We start from the raw sequence: 18,138 nt of genomic DNA, 5'->3' as shown, positions 1-18,138 counted from the left end.
CCGGCAGAGGGGCTGTGCACCAGTGCCCCACCCCACAGCAGACCCTCTACCCCTCCCCTCCTCCCCGGGGTTCCACTCCCCACCCCTGCAACAGACCCTCTACCCTGCCCCTCCTCCCCGGGGTTCCACTCCCCACCCCCACAGCAGACCCTCTACCCGCCCCTCCTCCCCTGAGGTTCACTGCCCCACCCCCACAGCAGACCCTCTACCCCTCCCCTCCTCCCCGGGGTTCCACTCCCCACCCCTGCAGCAGACCCTCTACCCCTCCCCTCCTCCCCGGGGTTCCACTGCCCCACCCCTGCAGCAAACCCTCTACCCTGCCCCTCCTCCCCGGGGTTCCACTCCCCACCCCTGCAGCAAACCCTCTACCCACCCCTCCTCCCCTGAGGTTCACTGCCCCACCCCCACAGCAGACCCTCTACCCCGCCCCTCCTCCCCTGGGGTCCACTCCCCACCCCCACAGCAGACCCTCTACCCCGCCCCTCCTCCCCTGGGGTCCACTCCCCACCCCCACAGCAGACCCTCTACCCCGCCCCTCCTCCCCTGGGGTCCACTCCCCACCCCCACAGCAGACCCTCTACCCCGCCCCTCCTCCCCTGGGGTCCACTCCCCACCCCCACAGCAGACCCTCTACCCCGCCCCTCCTCCCCTGGGGTCCACTCCCCACCCCTGCAGCAGACCCTCTACCCCGCCCCTCCTCCCCTGGGGTCCACTCCCCACCCCTACAGCAGACCCTCTACCCCGCCCCTCCTCCCCTGGGGTCCACTCCCCACCCCCACAGCAGACCCTCTACTGCCCCTCCTCCCCTGGGGTCCACTCCCCACCCCTGCAGCAGACCCTCTACCCCGCCCCTCCTCCCCGGGGTTCCTCCCTCGTGCAGGTCTTCAGCGAGTCGATGTCTCCCCACAGTGTCTGAGGGCCGGCGGGACCAGTGCGAGGCGCCCAGTGACCCCAAGTTCCCTGACTGTGCAGGGAAGGTGGAGGTGAGGCTGGCTGGGGTTGGGGGTGGGCGTGGGGCTCTCTGCCCCTTGCCGGGCTTCCCAGTGGCAAGGGCTTCTCCCAGCCCTGTACCCTGACCCTGGCACCCGCTGGCCGAGGCCAACTTAAGGGGTGCGACTCTTCTGGGCTCCACCTGGCCACCGGCCCAGCCCCCAAGATGAGGCATCCTGGGAGCGCCATCCCTCCCTCCCCTCCCCCCTCCCCTCCCCCCTCCCCTCCCTCCTCCCCTCCCTCCTCCCCTCTCCCCTCCCCTCCCTCCCCTCCCCCTTCCCCTCTCCCCTCCCCTCCCTCCTCCCCTCCCTCCTTCCCTCCACTTCGTTCCTAAGGCAGAGTTATAGGAGTTAGGAAAAGACAGAGAGTGCTTCTCTCTGCTAGCTCATTCCCCAAATGCCCACAGCTGCCAGGCCAGAGCCAGGAGCCTGGAACTCCATCCGGGTCTCCCGGATGGGTGGTGGGGACCCAAGTGCTTGGGCCACCATCTACCGCCTTCCCAGGCCCATTAGCAGGAAGCTGGATTGGAAGTGGAGCAGCTGGGACTCAAATCAGTGCCCATCTGGGATGCTGGTATCGCAGGCCAGGCTTGACCTGCAGGGCCACAGCGCCAGCCCCCGGCTCCTGCCTTCTACAGTGGGAGAGCTGAGGACACATGTGCACGGCCCCTCCCTCGCAGCCCTGTCCCTGAGAGACTCAGAGAAGGGGTGGACCGCGGTCCTGCTCTCCTGTTCCGGCTGGCTGGACGGCCCCTCCTGCCCACAGGATGTCTGTCCATGGGGGAGCCCTCCCACAACCATGAAGCCAGCGCCGGCCTCACTGGCTCTGAGGCCCTGGGCATGGGCTGTCGGGCCAGGGGGAGGTCCTGCTCTGGCCCCTCCGGGGGCCCCTAGGGATTTCTGTGAGTGTGAAGACCTGAGAGCAAAGAGCCAGGGAGCTGGCCAGGTGGTCCTGCCCTCCCGTCCTGGCTGTTTGCCCACTGTGTGGCCTGGTGGTCCTGCCCCTCCCCTCTGCCGAGTCCCCCGTGGCCAGGGCAGAGGGTGCTGGGCCAGCTTCCTGGTTCAGTTTTCTCCACTTTTCTCTACGTCTCCAGGGCAGGCTGCAGGGGCTGGCCTGGGGGGTTGGGGGGAGACATGGGGGTCCCTGGAGACCTGTGTGCAGGGAGGGTGTGGGGGGCTGGGGCCAGCCCCCTGCCCGGCCTGGGTGGCCATGGGGGTCCCCGGAGACCTGCGTGCAGGGAGGCTGTAGGCGGGGATGGTGCCAGCCCCCTGCCCGGCCCGTGTTGGGTGGCCATGGGGGTCCCTGGAGACCTGTGTGCAGGGATGCTGTAGGTGGGGCTGGGGCCAGCCCTCTGCCCGGCCTGGGTGGGGTGGCCATGGGGGTCCCCGGAGACCTGCGTGCAGGGAGGGTGTGGGGGCTGGGGCAGCCCCCGCCCAGGCCCGGCCGTCTCTGCAGTGGATGCGTGCCCGCTGGACCTCCGACCCCTGCTATGCCTTCTTCGGGGTGGACGGCACGGAGTGCTCCTTCCTCATCTACCTCAGCGAGGTCGAGTGGTTCTGCCCCCCGCTGCCCTGGAGGAACAAGACGGCGGCCCGGACGCCCCCCAAGCCCCTCCCCAGAGCCCAGGTAGGCCTGGCAGGGGGTGGAACTGGCTTCCCCAGGCTGGACATCTGGGGGAGGTTTCCGCCTGGGTGGAATGTGGCAGCCACTCTGCCAGGGACTGGGCGGTGGGAGGCCGGCCTGACAGTGTCCAGCCGCTGTCTGTGCGTTGCTGCCCAAGGGGCTGCGTGACCGGCAGGCTGGGGCCCCGGAGACGCCCCTTAATGGACTAGAATGATAGTCATCACTGCTGTCCTGTACCCGCGGCCTTCTGTGTGCCAGAAACTTTATTTGTGCTTAATCTCCCAGCTGCCCTTTTGTGATTGAATTTAATAGATGATAAATCTGAGGCTTAGAGGGCCGAGTTAACAGGTTCAAGACCTGTGGTTACCCTGGCAGCCTAGCCCGCCTCTGCCTGAGCCCTGGCCTGCCTGCTCGCAACGCTGGGACTGGGGGTCATGGGGGGCAGCCCCGTCCCAGGGCAGGGCCGATGGTGCGGAGCAGCCGCGGGTCTGAGGTCCCGGCTCCCCCCAGGCTGTTTTTAGGAGCAGTCTGTCCCCCCTGCTGGAGCTGATGGGCAGCGGGAAGGAGTCCCTCATCTTCATGAAGAAGCGGACCAAGCGGCTCACGGCCCAGTGGGTCATGGCTGCCCAGCGCCTGGCCCGGAAGCTGGGGGACGTTCGGAGGGACCAGAAGCAGGTACCGCACCCTCGGAGTGTCCGGGGGCTGAGTCCGGCGAGCCCAGGCAGAGTGGGTGTGCAGCAGGCCCTCGGTGGAGTGGCTTTGGGAGAGATGGGGGTGGGGGATGGCCAGTCAGGCTGCGGCAGGCGGAGGCCCCTGGCCCTCTGCAAGGCTGGGGAAGGACAGTGAGCCCCACAGGGTCCTGTGTTCTGTGGACATCTTCTTAGAAATGTCATGGAGTTTGCTTGGAAGGTTGAGAATAATGTAGCCTGTTGTGGGCAGTTGCCGGCCCGCCCATCTCTCCATCTACTTATCCACCCATCATCCACCTGCCTATCCATCAATCATCAACCCATCAACCCATCAGCCACGTGTCTATCCATCTATCCATCACTCATTTATCCATCCATCCATCCATCCATCCACCCGTCAGCCCCTCATCACCCACCTATCCATCCATCCACCCGTCCATCATCCACCCATCCATGCGTCCGTCATCCCTCTGTCCCTCCCTCCCTCCTCCATTCATCCAGTAATAATTACACGACTCTCACGTCACCCTGTTTATTTCTTGCAGAGTCCTTATCATTTCATGAAATTGTCTCTTGTCTGTGTTTACTGTTGTCTGCCTCTTGCATCTGGAACGTAAGCTCCGTGAGGGCAGGCACTGGCCGTCTTGTTCCCTGTATCCCCGGCACCCTGCACGGTCACTCTGTGCCCGGCCCGGAGACCGTGTCTGCTGCCGGCGGCTCTTCTGGCTGGTGCCCCTGGCGGGGGGATTGGAGGGTCGCGGGAGGGGCAGGACCCAAAGCCTCGGCTCCTCCTGCCGACCCTCCGTGTCCTGCCCACTCAGATCCTCGTCCACATCGGCTTCCTGACCGAGGAATCCGGGGATGTGTTCAGCCCGCGGGTGCTGAAGGGCGGGCCGCTGGGGGAGATGGTGCAGTGGGCCGACATCCTGGCTGCTCTCCACGTCCTGGGCCACAGCCTGCGGGTCACCGTCTCCCTGAAGGAGCTGCAGAGGTGAGTGCTGGGGCAGGGAGGCGAGAAGGCAAACGCAGCCCCTGGTCCCTGCCCCGCCCACAGGTCCCTGTCCCACGGCCTCCGGGAGGCTCCCTGGTGTCCGGGAGCTGAGGCATCCCCCGGCTCCCTCCTCCTCCTCCTCCTCCATCAGGCTTGGGAGGCACCCAGGAAGGATATTTGCATGGCGTGATGCAAACAGGGCCCCGGCTCCCTCTCTGACTTGTGGGATGACCCGCGCCTCGCAGGCGGGGTCTCCTCTGCCTGCGTCCAGCGGGGCTCTGCAGCCTGGACTCCTTCCTGGGCTTGGGGGCTGCACAGTGAGCCCTGGAGGTTGGTGGGCTGCGTGGGAGATGGCGCCCCCTTCCTCAGTTCTGGGCTCTCAGGGTCCCCCTGGTGCTGTTGGATGGGGAGCCCCCCCGCCACCCCTCGAGTGCTTGGGAAAAGGATGGGTGTGGAGTGTCCCGGGGCAGGAGTGTGTGGGCAGGGCTGGGTTCGTTGATCACCGTGATGCCTGTGGGGTGTAGGAATGCCCAAGATGTTCCTTTCTGTGTTACTGTTCACAACATGGCATTGGAGACGTACAAGAGTTGCAATGCACATAACTAGGGTGATGTCCACCGATGTCCATGACCTTGAGAGCAAGGACGTTGCCATGTGCCCGTGGCTGTGCAGGTTCTTCCATCACCGCCCCCGCACCTGCCCAGACACCTGCCACTTGGATGCTGCGTTCACCATTTTTTTTTTTTTTTTACTTTTTGACAGGCAGAGTGGACAGTGAGAGAGAGAGACAGAGAGAAAGGTCTTCCTTTGCCGTTGGTTCACCCTCCAATGGCCGCCGCGGCCGGCGCGCTGCGGCCGGCGCACCGCGCTGATCCGATGGCAGGAGCCAGGAGCCAGGTGCTTTTCCTGGTCTCCCATGGGGTGCAGGGCCCAAGCACCTGGGCCATCCTCCACTGCACTCCCTAGCCACAGCAGAGGGCTGGCGTGGAAGAGGGGCAACCGGGACAGAATCCGGCGCCCCGACCGGGACTAGAACCCGGTGTGCCAGCGCCGCTAGGCGGAGGATTAGCCTAGTGAGCCGCGGCGCCGGCCACCATTTTTTTTTATAACGATTTATTTCTTTATTTGAAAGTCAGAGTTACACAGAGAGGCACAGAGAGAAAGAGGTCCTCCATCCGCTGGTTCACTCCCCAATTGGCCACAACGGCCGGAGCTGTGCTGATCCGAAGCCAGGAGCCAGGAGCTTCCTCCTGGTTTTCCCACGTGGGTGCAGAGCCCAAGCACTTGGGCCATCCTCCACTGCTTTCCCAGGCCACAGCAGAGAGCTGGATCGGAAGTGGAGCAGCCGGGACTCAAACCTGCGCCCCTGTGGGATCCAGCACTGTAGGCGGCAGCTTTGCCTGCTGTGCTGTGGCGCCCACCCCTCAGCATTTTTAAAGATTAGTTTTCCCCATGCTCCCCTATCCCCCAACAAAATGTGGTGTGGTTTTTTTTTTAAGATTTATTTTATTTATTTGAAAGAGTTTCAGAGAGAGGCAGAGACATAGTTAGAGGTCTTCCATCCGCTGGTTCAATCCCCAATTGGCTGCAACGGCCGGAGCTGCACCGATCTGAAGCCAGGAGCTTCTTCCAGGTCTCCCACGCGGGTGCAGGGGCCAAGCACTTGGGCATCTTCCACTGCTTTCCCAGGCCATCAGTAGGGAGCTGGATTGGAAGAGGAGCAGCCAGGACTAGAACCAGCGCCCATATGGGATGCCAGTGCTTCAGGCCAGGGCTTTAACCTGCTGCGCCACAGCACCGGCCCCAAAACGTGGTTTTGGACTTTGTAGAAACGGCAGTGACCGTATCTCGTCGCTGGGACTTGGTTTCCCCGCATCTGCGTCGTGGCCGTCTCACAGCTGTGTAAGCTGCTGCTGTGTGTATTGGAAGGTTCAGGCAGGGCAGCGCTGTGGGGGCTTTCGCGCACACCCCCGGGCACCTGGTAACGGCTTCCTCGGGTCAAGGACACTGCTTCGCGGCTTGGGAGCCCAGCTGTGGGAGCTCGGGGGGTGGGACTTCCACGTTACGAGACCACGGCAGGTTGCAGGTTGTTTTTCAAAGTGATGGCACCCATTCCTGGTCCCACCGGTGTGTGGTGCCCAGCCACCGGACTCCTCAACTGAGGCTGTAACGTGCCATCAGATGTCTTCTCATGGTCTTAAATTTTTTTAAAAAATGTATTTAAAGGCAGAAAAAGAGAGAGAGAGAGAGAGAGAGAGAGAGAGAGAGAGAGAGAGGTCTTCCATCCACTGGTTCACTCCCTGAATGGCCACAAAAGCCAGGGCTGGGCCAAGCTGAAGCCAAGAGCCAGGAGCTCCTCTGGGTCTCCTGCGCGGTGGCAGGGGCTAAAGCACTTGGGTCGTCTTTTGTTGCCTTCCCAGGGGCATCAGCAGGGAGCTGGATTGGAGCCCAAAAGCCAGGACTCAAAGTAGAGCTGTAATACAGGCGCTGCGAGCGGTGACAACCCACTGCACCATGTGCTGGCCCCTGGTGTCGTCATTTTTATTCTTTAAAAAGGTCTATTGATTTGAAAGACATAGAGATAGAGAGAGATAGAGATAGGGAGATAGAGAGAGAGAGAGAGAATCTTCCATTGCTGGTTCACTCTCCAGGTGGATGCAATGGCCAGGACTGGGCCGGGCCGAACCCAGGAGCCAGGAGCTTCTTCCAGGTCTTTCAGGGACCTGGGCCTTCTAGCACTGCTGTCCCAGGCCATCAGCAGGGAGCTGGATGGGAAGTGGAGCAGCAGGGACATGAAGCGGCGCCCATGTGGGATGCGGGCGCTGCAGGTGGCAGCTTTACCCGCGACGCCACAGCGCCGGCCCCCGTTGTCACAAACGCGCTTCCTGGCAGCTGTTGGAGCTGGGCCTGTGCCGTCGCCGCTTCCCAGTGCCAGGCTTGTTCACATCACCCGCCTGCCTTTCTGCTGGTGTTCATCTTCGCTTATCGAGTTGTGGGAGTTCTTTATCTATCATCAGTATAAATCCTGAGTTTTGTGCGTTAAAATCTCTCCCCATTTGCCGCTTGTCTTTTTAATTTCTTTACGCCTCTCCCAGGAACCTAAGTTCTTAATTTTAAAGTAATCGCCGTTATCAATCTCTCTCCTTGTGGCTAGGGACTCTGTGCTGGGTGGAATTCTGTTCCCCTGTTCGCTGGCGCTCGGATGAGAAAGCTCCAGCTGCACCCCGGGGCTGGGTGCCTTGAGCCCGCTTTGCTGCGTCAGTCCTTTGACCCCACTCCCAGGCCGGCTTTCTAGAGGAAGCTGATCCCCCACCCCCAGAGCCCGCCAGCCATCTGGGCGGTCCACGGCCCTCACGAGCTGTTTTCCTTTGCTGCATTTCATCCTGGCCCCCGTGAGTGTTGGGGAGAGCGGCGGCTGCTCTGGGGGACAGAGCCCAGGAAGCGACAGTCTTGGCCACCTGCTCGGCCTCTGCAGCTGCCCCTGCAACTCAGGGTCCACTGGTGACCCAGGTGGGATGATCCTGACCCCGACTGGAGGGAGGAGCCAAGACCCGTTGTACTGAATGGGGGAGGAGACAGAAGGAGACTGCGTGCGTGTGTGTGTGTGTGTGTGTGTGTGGTGTATCCTAACGATTTATTTAATTGAAAGGCAGAGTTCTACCTCCAGATGGCCCCGGTGGCCAGGGGTTGGTCCAGGTGGAAACCAGGAGCCAGGAACTTCATCCAGGTCTCCCGCGTGGGTGCAGGGGCCCACACCTGCTGCTTTCCCAGGATCATTAGCAGGGAGCTGGATTGGAAGTAGAGCAGTCGGTGCTTGAACCGGCGCCCATCTGGGATGCCAGCATTGCAGGCGGCAGCCCCCGCGAGCTGGGACTTGAACCGGCGCCCACCTGGGGTGCTGGCATTGCAGGCAGTGACTTAACCCGCTGTGTCACAACAGCAGGCCCTGGGCGTTCTCTTTAGGCCACTACACGACCTAGTGCTGTTTCATCCCTGTGGCCTCGAATCCGCCCCACTGGAGCCGCTCAGCAGGGGAGAAGGTGGCGGGGCAGAGGAGGGGACTGCGTGCTGGTGGGGGCGTTGGGAAGTGCAGTCCAGGTGGGCAGGGCTTCTGGGGGGGTGCCCACCTGCACTAGCCTCCATCCCTTCTGACTGAAGTCGCCCCCACTGTAGCTGGCTGGGAGCTGTCCCAGGGCGCTGGTGCTGAACTCGGTGCCAGGAGTGGGCCCCCGCGGGTCCCTCACTCCGGCTCTCACCCCAGCGGCTTTTGCAAGCAGATGTAGCTGTTGGCATCACGCAGGCCACTTCGGCGCCGAGCTGAGCCCACTCAGCACCTGCCAGCGCCCACTGCCACACACGGCGCTGTGCCCGCCCGCGTCGCCCTCTGACTGGGGCGCAGCAGGTGCCCCCATGCTGACTGGAGCAGAGCCCTGCAGATCAAGAAAGAGGTGCGCTCTCCCGGCAGGGAGCTCAGGGGCCGGGGGGTGAGCGGGAAGCCGGAGAGGTCCTGGGCAGCTTGTGGATGGCACAGCCTGCACCACCCCCTTCCAGGCAGATCCGCAAGCTTGCGGGGGTCTGGCGGCCCTGACTCTGGCGTCACCAGAGACCCTGACGCGCGGTGGGAGGGACCCTGGGGTGGGGGCTGTCTGGGGCCTTTCTAACCAGGCTCCGCCACATATGAAGTCCCTTGTGAGCGGCCAGCACCCCCCGTCCTTGTCCCTAAATGGCTCTCAGCTTGGCTCCTCTGTTCGGGCCGTGCAAGGTCTGGGGCCAGAGGGGAGCGCGCCCTTTCCCGCTGCGCTCACGGCAGCCCGATGCCTGCAGTCATCCTACAGAGACCGGCAGATGATTGACAAGAACCCCGGGGAGGGGGGAGGTTTTTCTTTTAAAATATTCATTTATTTGAAAGGCAGAGTTACAGAGAGAAGGAGAGACAGAAAGGTCTTCCATCCGCTGGTTCACTCCCCAAGTGGCCGCAATGACCAGGGCTGGGCCAGGCCTAAGCCAGGCGCCAGGAGCCTCCTCCAGGTCTCCCACGCGGTGCAGGGGCCCAGGCACTTGGTCATCTGCTGATGCTTTCCCAGGCCATCAGCAGGGAGCTGGATTGGAAGTGGAGCAGCCGGGACTTGACCCTGAGCCCATATGAGATGCGTGTGCTACAGGCAGAGGGGCTGGCCCCAGGCGAGGTGGGCGTTTTACTCCGTGCCTCACCTTCTCATCCTCCTCTCAGCCTTCATCCAGAGCACTGCCTCCTCCTCTGGTTGCTCCCCTGTGCCTGGTGCTGAGCTGTGGTCACCATGGCCACCATTGCCCATCCCAGGGTCACAGCAATGACCATGGGGTGGCTGCACGTGGGCCCTGCTGAGGAGGGCCAGCCCTGGAAAATGCCCCTCGCTACCGCCTGCACTCATGCGTCTGCACACATGCACACCCACACGCTGCCGCCTGCACACACGCATCTGCACACATGCACACCCACACGCTGCCGCCTGCACACACGCATCTGCACACATGCACGCCCACACGCTGCCGCCTGCACACACGCATCTGCACACATGCACGCCCACACGCTACCGCCTGCACACACGCGTCTGCACACATGCACGCCCACACGCTACCGTCTGCACACACGCGTCTGCACACATGCACGCCCACACGCTACCGCCTGCACACGCGCGTCTGCACACATGCACGCCCACATGCTACCGCCTGCACACACGCATCTGCACACATGCACGCCCACGCCTGTCCTCACACACTTGCACACCTAGAGCACACCCACTCACAAGCACACCCACACACTACTGCCTGCACACGCACGTCTGCACACATGCACACCCACACGCTACCGCCTGCACACGCACGTCTGCACACATGCACACCCACACGCTACCACCTGCACACACGCGTCTGCACACAAGCACGCCCACACGATACCGCCTGCACACCCACACACTACCGCCTGCACACGCGCGTCTGCACAATGCACGCCCACGCCTGTCCTCACACACTTGCACACCTGGAGCACACCCACTCACAAGCAGGCACCGTGGGCTCGTATGCTTGTGTGGTCTATGCACCTGCACTTGCACACCCACACCCTGGGGTGCGACAGACTCACATATCCCTCCCCGGTCACTTGCACACAGCCTCTGGGCCCACACATGCATATACACAGTACACGTGTGCACAGATGTGAACACGGCACCCTCACCCCACAGAGGGTCCGTGTCTCCCTGAAGGCTCCACTTCCGGTCCCGCTCCTCAGAGCTGCAGCTTCCCGAAGTAGGGGCTCCGGGCTCCGACGTGCGGTTCCCTGGGCTGGCCCGGCCCGTGCTCGACGTTCTGGCCCTCGGTGCCCTGCGAGGGCCTGTGAGTGAACCACAGACGGGCAGGGCGCTGGCAGGGCCCCGGGGTTGTCCTTGGGAAGGTGCTGAGAGCGTGGTTACCAGGTACAACGGGAGACCCGAGTCCAGGAGCCTCCTGTCAGGGCTCCGGGGTCAGCGGCTCAGCTGCGTCTGCGATGCCTCTCGGCGGGTGCTGTTGGCCCCAGCTGGGGCAGGGCCTTCTGGAGAGCTTGGGAGTGAGCCCCGTTCTCATCTGTCTCTGGTTAAAGTCACCTGAAGTGGGCCCGAGTACCAGGGTCGTTGAAGGTCCCAGGTGGGAGGCTGTGGCTTTTCTCAGCACCGCCCCTCCCCACCCCGTGGGCAGTCTGGGGTGGGCCCCTGGACGGGGAGAACGCAGCTGCGAGGCCCTCCGAAAGGACTGCCCCACGGGTCCCCAGGGCAGGTCCTGAGGGTGGGCTGGGAGCTCAGGGCCCTAGCAGCTTTGTAGAAGGAGGGTGAGGATTCCTCCTGAGCCCCCCTCCCCCCACCTGGAGCACGCCCACACCCTGGGGTGCAGGAGCAGGGCCCAGGAGGCCCCTGGCCTGGACATACTTTGTACTGCTCCCCCTCTTGCAAGTCTTTTTCTTCCTTCTTCCTGCCAAGTGGGGTGCTGGTCACCACAGCTGCGGTGGGAGGCAACAGGTGCAAGGGGGGGCTGGCTGTGAGCACCTTGGTGCATTGTGGGGCTGCCAGCTCCCAGCAGAGATGGACCCTGGGGCTTCAGCCGGAAGTCACAGGTTGCAGCTCTGCAGGGCGCCCCGTCCTGAGGCTCCCGGAGGCCGCGGGCTGTCTTTGGTGCCCCACATCCCATAGCCACCTCGCCCCCGTCCTCTCCGCCTTCCTCTCAGCCCGGCCTTCTCCCTGCATGTGCTGGTGCCCCGTGGCCACAGCTGGAGGCGGGCTGCCCTCTTGAGCCCCTCTCCACTTGGTTCCCTCCATGAGAGACCCTGGCAGTTACTGCCTCGTTATGTGCAGGTTGGGGTCAGGCGGGGGTGATGCCGGCCACTGCAGAGGGGTCCTGGGCAGAGAGATGGGGCGGGGGGTGGGGTGGGAGGGGGAGGTGAAACAGGCACCTGCAGGCAGAGGCAGGAATGGACAGCAGGGGCCTCGCTCTGCCCAGGAGCCGTCCCATGGGAGCAGCACCTGTTCCAGGTGCAAACAGGTCCCCGGCGGGTGCCGCAGTCTGGATTCTGAGCGTCCCCCTGGCCTTCCGGGATGGCCCGTGTGGAGCACAGGACGAAGCCACTGCGTCTTGTAGTTTATTCGCAGGTGTCGCTGGCCGGCGTCTGGGGCTGGCAGCTGCGTTGTGTCCTGATGACCCGGTCCGCAGGAGTGAGGGCCTGGGCAGTGCGCAGACTCCACGTGCGTGGGCTGGGAGGGGGCGCGCGGGCCCGCGAGCTCTGGGATAAGACTGGCGTCCCCCGTCTGCGCTCCCTGCCGGCCGCCCGCGTCTCAGGACTGCTGGATCCCGGGGGGCCTCTCCCTTCCTGCTCGCCCCAAAGCAGCTGTGCTCATCAATTGCATTTGCATAATTTCAAGCATCATTAATAGTACACGGCACGAGGAAAAATGGCGGCTCTGTCCCTCCACCCATGGGTGAAATTGGGTGTCGTAGAAAATTAGTTGACTTTTCTGGCGAACGAGGAGGGCTCGCGCGTCTGCTCGAGTGAGCAGGCGTGGAGCGGGACTGCTGCCTGGAACGCTGGGCAGGACACAGCGGAGTGGGACCGCGGAGCCAGGGCCTCAGGGTCTGCACCCGTCCAGATCTGGCTGGGACTGGCTCACGCTGGCCTGAACCAGTGCACACTGGGCCCAGCTGCTCGAAGCCTGTCTGGACTGAACAGAAGCAGGCTGAGGTGGGCAGCCGAGACGGGCGGCCGGTGTGCAGGGCATTGCCGTGTCGTGAAGGGGCGCTGTGGTCTGATGTGCCCAGGACTCCCGCGTGAGTCAGGCGTTCACGGTCAGAGTCCGGCCTCAGCGTCTTTGCAAGGAGAGGGAGGCCCCAGCTGGTGCACCTGCTCTGCCCCGCCAGGTGATGGCCTCTGCCTCGTTGGGAGGCGGCAGGAAGCCCTCAGCAGAGCCGGCACCGCGCTCCTGGGCGTCCGTGAGCCAAACAGACCCGTGTTCCCTGTAAGCGCCCCAGCCCGTGGCATTCAGAAAAGACGGGAGTGGAGGGGGCAGGGGCTTCCTCAGAGCATGGCTGGGGGTGGGCACTGGGCCCTGGAGACACACAGGGAGGGCAGTGAACTGAGTCAGCCGGCTCCGTCCACGCACGGCCCTGCAGGCCAGAGAGCAAGCGGCCGGCGGGGCTGGCTGTCCCTGCGCCTGGGAGCTGCGGGTGCCCCTTTGCCCCGTGCCTTCCCCCGGGGTGGGTCTTGGCCCCAGGGCACTCCTCGATGTCACGGGCAAAAACCTCATCTCCAGGTGGGGTCACGTTCAAGGGTCCTGGGGCTGGGTCACAGTCTCTCATGAGGGCTGCGTGCGAGGTGTGTTTCAGTGCTGGTGAGCCGGCAGCCCCTCCGCCCTGACAGAGCAGGGTGCAGGGCAGGGGGCTGGGGAGTGGGCGTTCCCCTCTGATGGTGTCCACCTGTGTTAGACTCGGGAGGGGAGAGGGAGGGGTTGGGGTGGCCCCTGGGACTGAGACCCCGAGACTCGCCCCGTCTGGATCCGTGTGACGCTGGCCCTTAGAGAAACAAAGGAGCAGATCTGGACGCAAGATGGCAGCTTGTGACGACGTCATGGCAGGCTGGGGGGGGCGTAGTCGTTAGGGCATCGTAGTATGTTCTAGAATGTTCTGGAGGCGTGAAGTGGTTTATAATATAGAAAGCACGTAGAGCAGAAGGCAGAGTGGACTTGCCCGCTCTGTAAGCAGTGGCTGCAGATGACGGACACGTGCTCTCTGGACCCCCCCCCCCCAGTGTGGCACCTGAGCCCCTTGGCTGGCCCCGCCCCCTCTCCCTGCTCGGGTGCCACCTGTCCCGGCTGAGATACCTGACACCTGGACACCGGGCCCCAGGCGGCTCTCAGAGGCCTTCTCTGGTGACAGGATGTAGGCGGCAGGGGAGGGAGCAGAGGAGCAGGTGCAGGCTTGCGGACTGTGGTGGGGTCGCGTCCGCCCACACGCAGCCCAGCAGTGCTGCGGAAGGTCCAGGGCCTCTGTGCTACTGGGCCCGGGACTGCCCGGTCCCTTACTCAGGGTCCAGGAGAGACACAGCCCCGTAGGGGTCTGCCCGCCCTCCCTGTCCACGCCACAGCAGTCTGTCTTGCAAATCACGGCTCCTGACCGGGTCTCAACATCGACCCATGAACGTGGCTTACGGGGCAGCAACCACGTGACGTGGTCTCTCCCGGCTCCGAGCTGGTCCACGTCGGAGGGAGAGGGCTGTGCAGGATGGCACCGGGGTGGGGTCCCTGGCTCCCATGCAACTCGGGAGGGGTGGAAGACGGGGGAGGCTGATCAGGAGCAGGGCTGGCCTCTGAGTGCCCCGGGGAGGGGGCTCCTTCCAGGAGTCCGTGCTGGGGACTGCGCGCTGAGTGAGAGGAGGTCTTGTCCAAACGCGGCTGGAAAGGGGGCAACAGGCGGAGGGCGAACTTCCTTAAAGTCAGAGTCCCCCACTGGGAGGGGCCTCTGAGCTGGGCGCTGGGCTGTGTCCTGCCTGGTGGAACAGAGAACAGTGTGGGTGCGACCCCCGGAGGGTGACCTCCGCCACACCTGCCGTCATCCAGGGCCTCCGTGCCGGGAGGGGCTCCCTGGGGGACGAGCCCGCTCTTTGCTCAGCTACTCGGGAGCGGGCCCAGAGCCCCTGGCTGTCCCTGTCTTTCTGTGTAGCCCAGATCTGCAGGGCGTGGCTTACTGGGGTTGAGCCCAGAGCTCTCCCTTTTGTGTCTCCCAACCCCTCCGTGTGGGCCGGGAACCAAACCCCAAACAGCGAGAGCCCTGGCACATGGACTCACCCGGGGAGCTCGGAGCATCCCGGGCCCGGGCCCCCCTCGGAGCCCCTAGATGGCGCCTTGGCCGGGGTCAGCCAGGGACTCCTCAGTGACCCTGGCGGCAGCAGGGGCTGAGGCCCTGCACCCGCGTGCCCTGCACAGTGGTGTGGACCGGGAGCCTTGGCGTGTGCTAAACAGTCTCGCCCGCCTGCAGGAAGCCGGGGATTGTGTGGGAGCAGCCATGTTCCAGTTCTTCCTGCAGCCGCCCTGAGAGCTGAGGGCTGCACCTGCAGCTTGATCCGGTCTCTCGGGGCCGCGGCCCTGTTCTGAGCTCCCAGCCTGCTCACAGCGGAGAACACACATCGGGTCTGGGCGTGGGGCTGCCCGGCCACCCAGTGAGGGGAGATGCCACTCTGCTTGCCCTTGGGAGCCCCTCCCCCAGGCACTATTGTAGCACTAGCCTTGGAACTTCTAGAACATTCCGGAAGCCGCCTTGGGACTCCCCTTTTTCTGTGCCTCTTGCTCCGTGGGGGACCTGGCAGTTCTCCTTAGCTGGCGTCCAGGACCCATGGGCACCCTGGAGCAGGTGCTGGGGATACTTGGGGACATCCGCCTTGTTAGGCCATGGGGGCTGTGGGTGGGCCCTTCATGAGGCTGCTGCTGCTCTTGTAAAAATGATTGATTTATGTTTGTTTGAAAGGCAGAGTGACAGAGAGGGAAGTCTTCCATCCACTGGTTCACTCCCCAGATGCCCACAACAGGACTGGGCCAGGCCAGAGCCAGGAGCCTGGAACCCCATCCGGGTCTCCCACGTGGGGCCGGGGCACTCTGCTGCCCTCCCAGCTGCATCAGCAGGGAGCCTGCTCGGAAGGGGAGCAGCCAGGGCCTGAACTGGCACTCATGTGGGATGCGGGCGTCGCAAGTGGCAGCCTGGCCCGCCGTACCCCAGCGCTGGCCATGGCGTCGTCCCCCCTGGCTGGCCATGGCGTTGTCCCTCCTGGCTGGCCATGGCGTCGCCCCTCCTGGCTGGCCATGGCGTCGCCCCTCCTGGCTGGCCATGGCGTCGTCCCCCCTGGCTGGCCATGGCGTCGCCCCCCCTGGCTGGCCATGGCGTCGTCCCCCCTGGCTGGCCATGGCGTCGTCCCCCCTGGCTGGCCATGGCGTCGTCCCCCCTGGCTGGCCATGGCGTCGTCCCCCCTGGCTGGCCATGGCGTCGTCCCCCCTGGCTGGCCATGGCGTCGTCCCCCCTGGCTGGCCATGGCGTCGCCCCTCCTGGCTGGCCATGGCGTCGTCCCCCCTGGCTGGCCATGGCGTCGTCCCTCCTGGCTGGCCATGGCGTCGTCCCTCCTGGCTGGCCATGGCGTCGTCCCCCCTGGCTGGCCAGGGCGTCTTCCCTCCTGGCTGGCCAGGGCGTCGTCCTTCCTGGGGAGAACAACAGGGAGAGCCACCCCACAACCCCGTCCTCCCTGTGCTCCTGGCCCCGCTCCCCAGGTTCCTCCCTGTTTGCCTGCGTGGTTCCCACTCTGGGTTTCTTCTCGATGCCCTGGGGACAGAGAGCGGCAGTGCCCAGCAGATGGGCACTGGACAGACTTGGGGGCTACCTGGAGCCCGTGGAGGCAGACGTGCCCAGGGCTGCCCCGGCCGTGTCACTGTCCCCCATAAGGAGATGCATCGAGGCGGCCGAGGATCCCATGGTCCCAGGGCCCAGGCCTGGAGCTGCCTGTGAGAATTCTTTCTAATTAGGTCCTTCCCACACAGAGCGAGCGAGCGAGCGAGAGCAGAGAGAAGAGTTTGTTCCGGAATCTAAGCACTACCTGGAGGGGTTATTTCTAGCCACAGACCAAAGGCACAGCGAGAAATAAAAGCTCAGGGTTTTTAGCTCGTTACAGGAGTGGGGGCGACGCCAGCCCGACACGAGTCTCTGTGCCAACGGCACCCAGCACGTTGGCGCTGGAGCTTGCGCCCAGGAATACCATCCGCGGCACCGGGAACACCATCCGCGGCACCAGGATTCGGCGTCCTGGTTCCCGATGGAGGGTTTTTTCCCTCCTCCTCCCTCGTCCCATTGACCCATCCTGCTGCCCGATCTTGCAGTGGAGCAAGGCTGGGTCGGTCCTCGGCCACCCCTCTGGTGGAGGCTTGCTTGTGGCCTGCTGGGCGTGCCTGGGGCCCGCGTGGGACCTCAGCACCCCCAGGAGGTGCAGTGCCGAGCGAGCGTGAGGGCCGGGACACAGCTGGGCCCCTTTATAAAAGCAGCTGCAGTGCCATGCACAAAGCCACGGTTCTGCATTTTCGCCATTTTGAGCGCACGCACGGTCTGGCGGCCTTGATGACGTTGCCGCCATCGTCTCGGGAATGCGTCGCCATCAAGTACCAGCTCCCTGTCTGTCCTCCCCAGGGGTGGCGGATTGATTTGGGCTGGATTTGGAGCAGCTGTCCTGGGGGGTGCTTTATCTCCCTGCCCCCCTCCCATCCCGATGTTTGGACTCCCGGGGGCACTTAGAAATAAACGCTCGCCATTCCGACCGCCGTGACAATTCCACGTGGATGTCCCATCATGCTCAGCACAGGCTGGGGGGGGGACTTGGTGAAGCACCCTCCCCCATGTCCTGTCTCCCTCCCCTACTCTTCCCGCTGTGGGGGGCTCTGCCAGGCACCCCTCAACCCAGCCCTGGGCCAAGAGCGCAGAAGCGAGAACTTGGCCTTGGAAGCGGAGTCTGGAGGGAGGCGGAACACCGCGGCCGAGCCCCGCACCCGTGTGCAAGGTTGGCGGGAGACGGCGGTTTCCAGCCTGCTCCGCCACTCGAACCACTTAGCGTAAAATTGCCCATAAAACTGAGCTGAAATTACAGGTGATAAAACCGCCGCCCCTCTCCAGGGCCCAGCTCAGATTCCCTGTGACAAGTGCAGTGAGGCCACTGAAGTCATTTTTAGTCCTTGTCTCTGAGCTGCCTCTCTGCTCTTTAAAGCATTATTATTTTATTTACTTGAAAGGTAGAGACCTCTGTGTGCTGGCTCACTCCCAGACGCCTGCAGCAGCTGGGGCCGGCCAAGGCTGCAGCCAGGGGCGTGGACCTCCATCCCTGTCCCCCACGTGGTGACAGGGACCCAGGTCCTTGAGCCGTCACCTGCTGCCTCCCAGGGTGTGCATTAGAGGGAAGCTGGATTGGCAGCAGAGGAGCGGGGACTCCAGCCAGGAGTCTGATGTGGGGTACAGGGGTCCCAGGTGCCCCCACGTGGCTTCCCTGAACCCCTCTTGGGAAAGGGACACTGCTGACCTAGGGCACGTCTGTCTCCCTTCCCTGCCTCCCACCGCGATGTCCTCCGGGCTGGGGGCTGCCTTGGGAAGCCCCTGAGCTTAGCCCACAGCTCCGCCCATCGTCCTGGCTCCTCCCCCCAACGCCAGAGGAATTTTCTGGCCCACTCAGCCTCCCCAGGGCTCACCTGATGTGTTTGTCTCTTCCTTCAAGTGACAACAGAAATCCCGGCCAGATCCTGTCCTCCAGGGCGGGGGCGGGGGCGGGGCGGG

At 64.0% G+C, this 18,138-nt stretch overlaps 1 protein-coding gene across 1 annotated transcript in view; it reads left to right on the top strand.

Moving 5' to 3' along the window:
* The window catches only part of MGAT5B (alpha-1,6-mannosylglycoprotein 6-beta-N-acetylglucosaminyltransferase B), a 66,029-nt gene that overhangs the window by 24,814 nt on the left and 23,077 nt on the right, over window positions 1-18,138 (top strand). Inside the window, exons 5-8 of the mRNA XM_070060246.2 lie at window positions 910-983; window positions 2,446-2,616; window positions 3,124-3,288; window positions 4,124-4,293. Of these exons, the coding sequence (XP_069916347.2) occupies window positions 910-983; window positions 2,446-2,616; window positions 3,124-3,288; window positions 4,124-4,293 (580 nt within the window). The remainder of the gene's footprint in view (window positions 1-909; window positions 984-2,445; window positions 2,617-3,123; window positions 3,289-4,123; window positions 4,294-18,138) is intronic.

The sequence above is a fragment of the Oryctolagus cuniculus genome, chromosome 17 (genome assembly GCF_051225735.1).
Source record: "Oryctolagus cuniculus isolate XC-2025 breed Fujian yellow rabbit chromosome 17, ASM5122573v1, whole genome shotgun sequence".
In the NCBI taxonomy this organism is placed as follows: Eukaryota; Metazoa; Chordata; class Mammalia; order Lagomorpha; family Leporidae; genus Oryctolagus; species Oryctolagus cuniculus.
This window is presented reverse-complemented; position numbering and strand designations above follow the sequence as displayed.